The following is a 12247-nucleotide window of genomic DNA, read 5'->3' as shown; positions in this document are numbered from 1 at the left end:
CAGCGCCTCCTGCTGGCAGAGAATGAGTTTGCATATATATGCACTTGTCTGTACATAGTAAATGCAGTTATTTTAAGCGATAGTTGACATCCTATCTAAAACGTGATTTAGCCAAAAAAAAACAACAACAACAATAACGTTACCACTGTAATATGTCTTGCAATATCCGTGCGTGCAAAGGTTCTGCGCAATCCTCTTGTTCAATATTCTGTGGGTCTGAATCCGGCTCAAATTGATATGGAGCAGACGGAACTTGCTGCTTTGGCAAGGGGCGGGGCTGTACTGAAACACCGTCTAAGCTGTTCGCCAATCCCAACGCACTGGGACAGCTAACCAATCACATCACATTTCTTTTTTCGGAAGGCGGGCCTTCATCAAACCCAGAACTAATCGAGCCGTTTGTGCCAGGATGGGGAGAAAAGTGTTGTAATAATGTAAATTATGTAAAAAAAATAATGCGTTTTTCGAACCACCAAGCATGAGAGCATGTTCTAGTACACCCCCAAAACAAATTCAAGACATTGTAAAAGAGCATAATAGGACCCCTTTAAAACTGAGGATTTTGCTGTGGGGTTTAAAGGGTTAAAACTTGAATGGTTTGAAGCGACTGGTTTCCAAATGAAATGAGTTACCACATGGTATAATAACGGTAACATACTGTAAAAATGAAGAGCTGTAAATTAACAGTACAATGCTGGCAACCACAGCTGCCAGTATTTTACTGTTATTTTACAGCGCAATTTTTTTAGTGTTATAGTATACAATCAGTGTCACTGATTACGTACAGTGGCAATGTTTAAGCTACTGTATTTAACACAATCCTGTATTTTCAGCAAAGCAGAGTTATTTTATATTTCTTTGCTGGTGTCACCATTGCCATTTGAAGGGTTTTTGTTTGCAGGGTTTTCGATTATAAACATATTAGCCTTTTGCGATCAACAGGATGCACCGTAATCTCAGACAGCCTAATCCAGATATTTTAATCAAATCTGCTAATTCATTTGAAAAACCAAATTAGCCAGAGATGAGTTATAACAAGAAGATCTGGCACAGGTCAAATCATTTCAGATGTATTACGTGAGGTACAAAGAGTTAGACCCCTGGGGCCTCTTTTATAAAATGTTGCGTAGAAACTGTCCTACATTTGATTTTACAATAATTTCTCAAATGTGCACAGTGTGATTCATAGAACAAACGTACATATGTTTCGTATGTGCATATGCTAATTGAAATGTATAAATTGTCAATGGTCTTGAAATTGTGTGCAGCTGAATGGTTCAGATCTCTGCCTTGTAATCTCTGCCTAATTAATGTAATTAACATCTAACAACAGTGGTTCTCAATTCCAGTCCTCATGACCTCCGGCTCTGTGTATATATCGCTTATTACGTCAGACGTTTATACTATTTGACCGTAAGTGCCCTGTGAAGTGGACTTTACAGGATATTGCACCATGATTCTAGTTTGAAGAGAGCAACTATTTTCCATTCATAGGATATTAAAGAGTGTGAGACATGAATTTAATTTGTATTTGTATTTACAGAGGTATATTATGTCACACTTCTCGTAAGTTTAGTCCATGTGTGAAGATGGTGCAGGTAGTGGCATAGCACAAATCCGTGAATGAATGTTCCGAAGTAAAGTAAACTTCAACGAATTTCCCGTACTCAGGGAGTAAACTGAGTACGATTTTCGATTTTTGTGCATATCCGAATCTAAATGACTGACTGTCCACACTGTGTATCACAACTGTTCAAAATTATGTTGCTTAAAGTCCCTATTTCATCTTATGAGGCAGCGACAGAAACGCAGGAAGCTGGAATTTGTGGCTTTATTCTGTGCTGCCATCGCCGCTGGTTTAAAAATCAAAGAAGTGCATATACTAGCAATATATTGTCTTTTTTCGCTTGACTTGTACTTCACATCACAAGCTAGTTTCTGCAAAGACGTTCAGCATGTTTTGTACAAAAGCGTCTGACGTGTTTGTTTTACGTGGCATGAGAACGTGAAAAAGCTAAATCCAATCTAACCGGTCAGACTAAAATGGATTTCCAGGACTGCGATTTGAATAGGATTTCAAACCATGCAAACGTAGCTCGAAATGGATTTGCAAAAATTGTATTTCATGTAGTTTGTTGCCACTCAGACTATCTAAATATGATCGGATTTCAATCGGATTTTCACAAAAACTGGATTTGAACTGACAGTCTGAACGAGGCTGAACTGAGAACCACTGATATAACAGAGCACCAGTTAACGTCCAAATCCTTTACTTTAGAACGCAGAGCGACAAGAATTGCTTAGATTTCCAAATACTTGCAGTACTCTGATTCTACCACAAGGAAAAGTGCATAAATCTGATTATAGCCTGATGTGGCACTAAGCACTTTTCCTCGGTAAAGACAGTTTTTATAAATTTGAATGTTGGTGTGTATTTTAGCGTATGCAGACTCTAAAATCAAATCTGTTTATATGCACATTTTGTAAACGAGGCCCCAGGACTGTGAAATCCACAATCAATAGCCTGCATGGACTGTAGAGAGATACACTAAAGGTTACCCAATGAAAAAAATAAAAACAATAAATATAATGCTACTTCATATAATACATTCAATTGTGAAAAGGCAGAAAAGAAAAAAAAAGGAAAAAAAACCATCCTGTAAAATCCTGCATCTCAAATTATCAATATACATTTAAAAAGGAATGAAAATAATTATATATGAAGTTTTTAACACATTACTCTCGCAGGAGTTCTTGAAGATAATTGGCCGATTTAAATATCTCTGGAACCTCAGAGTCCAGTTTGCAGATAACTTTATAAATGGCCTTCTTCCATGATGGATCCACATCTCTACTAGCCACTATAGCACTGAAGAACTCACGCAATGTTATCTGAGCTACCTCCAGGAAACGTTCAGGGACCTGAAGAAACACACAAGGAGAGGAAGTTAAATATACCATGAAATTAAAAGTGTTAACTGTTAGTTCATCACAGGATCTCTAGATTCACCACATAATTATCAGAATATTCTTATAACTGCTTTTTGCATTTGAAGTAGGTAAATTAAAATATACAGGTCTATTGCATTTGAGTTTAACTTTTTTGTGTTGTATATCAGGATACAAGTATTAAACCCACCACAATTCTTAAAAATATTCACATTAATGGACAACTACATGTAAACAAGTGTGAAGAGGTTTGTCAGGTGAACACAATTCAATGAATTCATTACTCTGATTGCTGTCAATTAATCACATTACTGGTGTACATGTAAATCTGTTAAGCCCGAGACACACTGCATGATTTTAGCAATCCTATAAGATCATTGCATGTCACACTGTGTGGATCTAATAAACTTGGCTACGACATGTGTGTAGACTGTACGATGATGACCCCTAATGACTCGTATGCTACGACGCACGTTACTATAGAAGAATAAAAGTCATCAACATGCGCTAGTGGTAAACAAAAAGAGCATGATAAATCACATTTTAGCAGTTGTAGTTTTTATGTGTGCTGAAAGAAGTGGAAGCGGTGAAAGAGGAAGGTGTAAGAGCTTGAGGTAAGTAGTTTTATGTTTTAGTGCCATGTCGCGTTGATTTCATGTTGCATTTTTATTGGCTGGTCAGTAAACATGGATCGTAGCAGCAAACATACTGTGCGATGATCATGCTGTATTTCTGACGCAGGCTATCTTTGGTCGCAAGACCATGACAGCAGCCGTCTTTGAACCTCACTCACAATCACTGAAATCGCCACAATTGTTTCACGATGCCAATCTTTCGTCTGGGACAGCCGAAAATCGTGCAGTGTGTTTCGGGCTTTAGCTTTGAGGTCATTTATGATTGTTTCTTCCACAGTATTAGATTTGTGGAGTTTTATAAAATAGTCTCTTCAAAAATTAAAATTAAAATTAAACAATGTATATGTATACATGAAACAAGATTCTGTGATTGAAATGACAGTGGTAGTGGTTCATTTTTTAATACGTAATTTGGCAATTAATAATTGATTGGAAATTAGGGTATAATGATTCTGCTCACAATTGATATTTGTCTTGATTTTCCTTTGATTTCTCTACATATTACTTCACATATCATGTTATACTGTATTTAATCTCAAGCATGTTATTCACACACACACACACACACACACATGTATCCCTGGTGAACAAGTTGGTAAACAAAACTTTTTGAAAAACAATCACTTTTACAAAACTAATATTGTTTTTTTGTTTTTTTACCTCTTGTTTTGTCTGGCCAGAAAACTCTTGGACCAGCTTGGATCATCCTAACTTAATGATCACCCTTCTCAGACAATATGATGGGCACTAGGGATGTAACGATTCACTCATCTCACGATTCGATTCGATTCACGATTATTATTATTTTTTTTTTAACAAAATGAGATTTAAGACAAATTATAAATTAAATGTGTCCTTTTATTATTGCTTGGACAAAATGCTGCACATTTCTTAGTGAAATTGAAATACAACACTATAATAATATACTAATATAGCACTTGCATATTACTGCTCTTTTGTTGGTTTTGATTGCTTCTATTGTCCTCATTAGTTAGTCGCTTTGGACAAAAGCGTCTGCTAAACGACACAATTTAAATATAATGTAAATGTAAATAAACTAAATTGAAATTTTAAAACAACATACATTCATATAAACTCCTACACCTAAATGAATCGCGATTTGTTTAGCATCTCAACCGATTTGAATCGTCACATATTTGAATCGATTTTCAACCGGCTCGCGGTTAATCGTTACATCCCTAATGGGCACCATTCAAGCACTGGCAGCTATGGTGTCTCATTTCACTAAGCTCTCTGACCAGCTTAATCAGCTAATGCCAAGTTCACACTACAGGATTTTAAGCCCGATTTAAGCCCAATTTGCAAGTTAACAAGTTAACACCCACAGGTCGGGCTGTGATCAGGTGAAAATCAGCGGGTGATCAGTGCTCGGCCATCTTTTGCCTTGTCCAAATATCCACACTTGTGGTCTTCCCTGCAAACAAGCCTGCACTGGCCCTTTACGGGCGCACTTAGGGCTGCCAGCGCAGGGCCCCTGAGAATTTACTCATTGGCAAAACGTTGGCCCCTTAGCACTGGCCCTGCACTGGCAGCCCTCACTTAGCCTCCAGGAAGCCTTAGCGCTGTTTTATTGAAAATAATAGTCACCGTTATGGAGGTAAGCGCTTGCTTTAGTTGGGCTCCTGACCCTTGTCTTTTTAGTTTGTGTTTTTGAAGCACTTTTGTTATAGCAAAAGTTGTAAGAAGAAAAACTGATGTGATGATTCAGTTGTCATGTAGTTTTCTGATTTCACCCAGAGTTAGATCTCTGAGGACATTATTTAGATTTAATTATTTCACGTTGTTGTACAGTATACAAAAACATGAAATTTTGTCTTGCTTTAATGTTTTTAGTCGTTATGCAGAAATTATTTGGACGGGTGAATCAGGACTTTACATGATGACTGAATCATCAATAAGTAATCATCACCATCTGATCAGTTTTTCTTATAACTTTTGCTATAACAAATGTGCTTCAGAAACACACAGTTAGGGCCAGTGTTGCCAATTTAGCTACTTTGTAGCTAGATTTAGCAACTTCCCCGCCCCTTTTGAGACTCTTTTCCAAAAGTTCAGTGACAAGCATAGCAACTACTTGGACAAACCATATCTAAATTCTCATCTTGCCCACTGATCTACATTTGTCTTTATATAGATTAGTGAATTTGCCATTGTGATGTCATCTAGTGATTTTTAGCTACCAGTTTTAACTACTTTAAATTGAAAGCAGTTGGCAACATTGGTTAGAATAATCAAAGAAACATTAAAGTTAAGAAGTCAAGGGTCAAGAGCCCAACTAAAGCAAGCGCTTACCTCCGTAACGGTGAATTTAAACTTTATTATTTTCAATAAAACAGCACTAAGGCTTCCTGGAGGCTAAGTGAGGGCTGCACGTGCAGGGCCAGTGCTAAGGGGCCAACGTTTTGCCAATGAGCAAATTCTCAGGGGCCCTGCGCTGGCAGCCCATAAAGGGCCAGTGCAAGCTTGTTTGCAGGGTTCCACTTGACAACTTATATGACGTATTTCCTGTATTTGGCCCAAGTGTTCAAGTGAGGGACCACAAGTGTGAGTCGAACTTTTCATTACCTGATGGGACACACTTATAGTGTTGTAAAAATGCAAGTGTTTACATAGCTTTATTTTAATTTTAAATACTTTGCATTTTGAAATCAACTTCTAAATGTCTGTTCAGTAGTCCCTATAACATGACATAATTTTAATTTGTGGTTGCAAATGTTGTACAAAATAAATATCACCACTACTCATCTTTGCACCAATAAAACGTAAAAACACTGTTTTTCTACCAAATTATATGTAATATCTAATTATTATATTAATATGTAACTTACATTGGAAAGGTTTCTGTGAGAGAGTACTCCGGATAGAGTAGTTGGGTGACAGAGTTGTCAGCTCGTTGTAGTGTGTGACCTCCTGTTGCAGATCATTTACATCAGGGGTGCCAAACTCAATTACTGGAGGGCCGGAGCCCTGCAGAGTTTTGTTCCAACCCTGCTCCCACACACATACCATGTAGTTTTCAAATAAGCCTGAAGGACTTGATTAGTTGGATCAGGTGTGATTAATTAGGGTTGAATCTAAACTCTGCAGGGCTCCGGCCCTCCAGGAATTGAGTTTGACTCCCCTGATTTACATAGTGTCTTGTAGTATGAACACCACTACGACTTCAAAACAGACATTGTAGTCATGTAGTCTGAGAACAGCACAGCGATCTGCTGACGTTTAAAGTCATGTAGTCTGAACCAGGCATAGGAAGCACCCTTAAGTCCAGTCCTTTAGATCAGTGGGTCCCAACCACGTTGCGGAAGCCCCGCTACACTGCAAATTTTATATGTCTCCATAATCAAACACACCTGTTTCAGGTAATGAGCTCATTAGTAGAGACTCCAAGACCTGAAAGAAGTGTATCAGAAGAAGAAGACATGCAAAATATGCAGTGTTGGAGGGGCTCCAGGAATGTGGTTGGGAATCACTGCTTTAGGTGTCCCTTCAGCTTTCTATCTTAGTATTCTTAGTGTTCTTTCTCTCCAGCCCCGGGGTCTCCAACCCTGAGAATTACAGTACCATCCTGTAAATTTCAGCTAAGTTCAAATGCTTTTTTGGTTGGCTTCTATCAAGTGTTTACATACTTTAGGAGGTCAACCTACCAATAGTTTATTTATAGAATTAATAATGTTTTATTTTCAACATATCAATTACTGCCGTTAGGGAAGCGTTATTCCATTATGTAGAAGTAATCGCTATAAGAATTCATTTACACCTGTATCTATTAGGATTTTAAATAGTAAATTGTAGTAATTGTGATGGTATTTTAACTAACAAAAGTGTTGTTGTTGTTTTTGTTGTTTTGTGTGGTTGTTGTGTATTGCTGCAGCTTTGAGTCCAAGACAAATTTCCTGCAAAGGACAATAAAGTATAACTCTAACTCTAGAATTCTTTACATATTGGTCAGTATATATTTATACAACAGTTCTTTCTGGTCCTCGAATCTGATTGGTTGATAAGAGTGTTGGTATTACAGTCCAAAAGAACCCCAACAGCCGTTTCATCGTTTGTATCATTCCCCCTGCCGAAGTTGCCATATTTCTCACAGCGAGTGTCATGGCGGATGCCCAAATTCACTATAATTTTAAAAATAATACTGTTTTTGTCACGGAATGTCATTTTAAGACCTTTTTAGGTGAGAATGTACTTGTTTGGACTTCTATTTGAAAATTTGCTTCGACGTTGTTAGAGATTTGAGCTCCAGGACGTCAGCGGCCATTCTGGATCTTCTGGAATTTGCTGCTGGCTCTGGTGTCTCTATAGTGGTTAAACATAAGTTATAATTCGTTTTGGGTAAATCTAATGGGCTGGCTTTGGTTTCATTAATCTATTTTTTTTTTCCGGAGCAAGTACAAGCAAAATCTCATCATGTTTAAGTAAATTCAATGCTGTATATCAGAGCGCTGCCTTTGAACTTTTGACTGAATTTCCTAGCAACTTTTATGATGGCTGTTGTTGTTTATTAAATATTATTTTTCAATCAGTAATATTTTATATAAATAATAGTAGTATTTAGTATTAGGAAACAGTGTGTGTGTTTGTGTATGTCAGCAGTAAAGACTTTTAAATTGAAAAATACTAAAGTGCAGTTTTAATCAAGGAAGTTATTTTTTCTTTCAAAAACAGCTTGTATGCAGCAAATGCACCAAGCAGCGCTGTCATCCGGAATCACCCTTAACAGATGAAGGATTATAGGAGCCTTTCGGACATTTAAACTAATGTTTTATTCTGAATATGAGATTGATCTGAAGAATGAATGCTTTTTTAAATCATGTAACGAAAAGGACGGCCTAACCTCACTGCTAACCTTACTGTTGTGACGTGAGCAAATCAGGTCCTGCAGAGACCTTGGCTTTGTCCAAATACCCACACTTGCGGTCTTTGCACTTGACCACTTGAACACTTATATGACGTATTTCCTGTATTTGGCCCAAGTGTTCAAGTGAGGGACCACAAGTGTGAGTCGAACTTTTCATTACCTGATGGGACACACTTATAGTGTTGTAAAAATGCAAGTGTTTACATAGCTTTATTTTAATTTTAAATACTTTGCATTTTAAAATCAACTTCTAAATGTCTGTTCAGTAGTCCCTATAACATGACATAATTTTAATTTGTGGTTGCAAATGTTGTACAAAATAAATATCACCACTACTCATCTTTGCACCAATAAAACGTAAAAACACTGTTTTTCTACCAAATTATATGTAATATCTAATTATTATATTAATATGTAACTTACATTGGAAAGGTTTCTGTGAGAGAGTACTCCGGATAGAGTAGTTGGGTGACAGAGTTGTCAGCTCGTTGTAGTGTGTGACCTCCTGTTGCAGATCATTTACATCAGGGGTGCCAAACTCAATTACTGGAGGGCCGGAGCCCTGCAGAGTTTTGTTCCAACCCTGCTCCCACACACATACCATGTAGTTTTCAAATAAGCCTGAAGGACTTGATTAGTTGGATCAGGTGTGATTAATTAGGGTTGAATCTAAACTCTGCAGGGCTCCGGCCCTCCAGGAATTGAGTTTGACTCCCCTGATTTACATAGTGTCTTGTAGTATGAACACCACTACGACTTCAAAACAGACATTGTAGTCATGTAGTCTGAGAACAGCACAGCGATCTGCTGACGTTTAAAGTCATGTAGTCTGAACCAGGCATAGGAAGCACCCTTAAGTCCAGTCCTTTAGATCAGTGGGTCCCAACCACGTTGCGGAAGCCCCGCTACACTGCAAATTTTATATGTCTCCATAATCAAACACACCTGTTTCAGGTAATGAGCTCATTAGTAGAGACTCCAAGACCTGAAAGAAGTGTATCAGAAGAAGAAGACATGCAAAATATGCAGTGTTGGAGGGGCTCCAGGAATGTGGTTGGGAATCACTGCTTTAGGTGTCCCTTCAGCTTTCTATCTTAGTATTCTTAGTGTTCTTTCTCTCCAGCCCCGGGGTCTCCAACCCTGAGAATTACAGTACCATCCTGTAAATTTCAGCTAAGTTCAAATGCTTTTTTGGTTGGCTTCTATCAAGTGTTTACATACTTTAGGAGGTCAACCTACCAATAGTTTATTTATAGAATTAATAATGTTTTATTTTCAACATATCAATTACTGCCGTTAGGGAAGCGTTATTCCATTATGTAGAAGTAATCGCTATAAGAATTCATTTACACCTGTATCTATTAGGATTTTAAATAGTAAATTGTAGTAATTGTGATGGTATTTTAACTAACAAAAGTGTTGTTGTTGTTTTTGTTGTTTTGTGTGGTTGTTGTGTATTGCTGCAGCTTTGAGTCCAAGACAAATTTCCTGCAAAGGACAATAAAGTATAACTCTAACTCTAGAATTCTTTACATATTGGTCAGTATATATTTATACAACAGTTCTTTCTGGTCCTCGAATCTGATTGGTTGATAAGAGTGTTGGTATTACAGTCCAAAAGAACCCCAACAGCCGTTTCATCGTTTGTATCATTCCCCCTGCCGAAGTTGCCATATTTCTCACAGCGAGTGTCATGGCGGATGCCCAAATTCACTATAATTTTAAAAATAATACTGTTTTTGTCACGGAATGTCATTTTAAGACCTTTTTAGGTGAGAATGTACTTGTTTGGACTTCTATTTGAAAATTTGCTTCGACGTTGTTAGAGATTTGAGCTCCAGGACGTCAGCGGCCATTCTGGATCTTCTGGAATTTGCTGCTGGCTCTGGTGTCTCTATAGTGGTTAAACATAAGTTATAATTCGTTTTGGGTAAATCTAATGGGCTGGCTTTGGTTTCATTAATCTATTTTTTTTTTCCGGAGCAAGTACAAGCAAAATCTCATCATGTTTAAGTAAATTCAATGCTGTATATCAGAGCGCTGCCTTTGAACTTTTGACTGAATTTCCTAGCAACTTTTATGATGGCTGTTGTTGTTTATTAAATATTATTTTTCAATCAGTAATATTTTATATAAATAATAGTAGTATTTAGTATTAGGAAACAGTGTGTGTGTTTGTGTATGTCAGCAGTAAAGACTTTTAAATTGAAAAATACTAAAGTGCAGTTTTAATCAAGGAAGTTATTTTTTCTTTCAAAAACAGCTTGTATGCAGCAAATGCACCAAGCAGCGCTGTCATCCGGAATCACCCTTAACAGATGAAGGATTATAGGAGCCTTTCGGACATTTAAACTAATGTTTTATTCTGAATATGAGATTGATCTGAAGAATGAATGCTATATCAGATGCAAGTAATCATGATTGCTCAGTCAATCTCTCTCTCATAATACTCTACTCCACATAATACACTGCTTTTACTATAGTAATACAATAAGCTATAATGAAGTAACTCAACGTTCCTTCGTTACTATTTCTAAAGTGACATTTTTGAATTAGTAATGGAGGCTTGGGCTCAGCTGTTAAACTGTCAAATTTAGATTTTAATCCATGGCGGAAGGAAGTAGTTCTGCACAAAAGAGGGCTTTTAAAGACACTCCATTGTTATTTTTTTTAATGTATTTACACTTGTGCTGTCGAACTGTTTTATATCACACGAGTAGACGTGAGATATGGCTGTATATCGGCACGCTGTGATTACCTACGGCACTCAGCCTGCGGCCTTATGCCCACACTGAATCACAGCCATGCTGATATGCCGATATACAGCCATATCTCATGTCTACTCATGTGATATTGCCTAACACATACATATGCATATATATATATATATGTATAGATGTGCATTTTTTTTTTTTGTCAAATACTGTATTTTAATGTCCAAAAAAAAATAAACAGCTTTCTGAACTCTCAAAACCAATGAGAGCCAACCGATGAGACAGATATTTAACACTGCATTATTGCATAATCTTCTTCAAAACTTCCTATTTTGCATTACGCGGGGGGAAAAAAAACGCATACAGGTTTGGAATGTCACAGCATGGGCCAATAATGTCAGAATTTTCATTCTGGATGAACTGTTCCTTTAAAAATCTAAACTCTGGAGTTGACCTTGTCTAAGAGTACAGAGGACAGTACTTTGACTCAGTCTTCTTCTGGGAACATGTTTTTATTTGATCTGTGCTCACCAAACACACATTGACCATGAGAGATAGAGGAAGCGATATACTTGAAGAATCCATGAACTGCACAAACACTCTAAACTGCTCAGTTTAATCCATAACCAACCAACATGGGAATGTAGTCCAGAACACTTCCCATGTCAGCTGGGAATTACACAGGTATAATATGAAAGAGTAATGGAAGCTTGTGCTCAGCTGTTAAACTGTCAAATTTAGATTTTAATCCATGGCGGAAGGAAGTAGTTCTGCACAAAAGAGGGCTTTTAAAGACACTCCATTGTTATTTTTTTTAATGTATTTACACTTGTGCTGTCGAACTGTTTTATATCACACGAGTAGACGTGAGATATGGCTGTATATCGGCACGCTGTGATTACCTACGGCACTCAGCCTGCGGCCTTATGCCCACACTGAATCACAGCCATGCTGATATGCCGATATACAGCCATATCTCATGTCTACTCATGTGATATTGCCTAACACATACATATGCATATATATATATATATGTATAGATGTGCATTTTTTTTTTTTGTCAAATA

The 12247-nt window shown here is 37.3% G+C and overlaps 1 protein-coding gene across 1 annotated transcript in view; it reads right to left on the bottom strand.

Moving 5' to 3' along the window:
- Window positions 1-2730: 2730 nt before the first annotated feature.
- The window catches only part of LOC107731523 (prospero homeobox protein 1-like), a 32727-nt gene continuing 23210 nt past the window's right edge, over window positions 2731-12247 (bottom strand). The window contains exon 4 of the mRNA XM_016542637.1: window positions 2731-2922. Within this exon, the coding sequence (XP_016398123.1) occupies window positions 2737-2922 (186 nt within the window). The 3' untranslated portion in view covers window positions 2731-2736. The remainder of the gene's footprint in view (window positions 2923-12247) is intronic.

The sequence above is a fragment of the Sinocyclocheilus rhinocerous genome, unplaced genomic scaffold (assembly GCF_001515625.1).
Source record: "Sinocyclocheilus rhinocerous isolate Xijiao unplaced genomic scaffold, SAMN03320098_v1.1 scaffold819, whole genome shotgun sequence".
Lineage (NCBI taxonomy): Eukaryota > Metazoa > Chordata > Actinopteri > Cypriniformes > Cyprinidae > Sinocyclocheilus > Sinocyclocheilus rhinocerous.
Note: the sequence above shows the minus strand (reverse complement) of the source record. Positions and strands in the feature narration are given on the sequence as shown.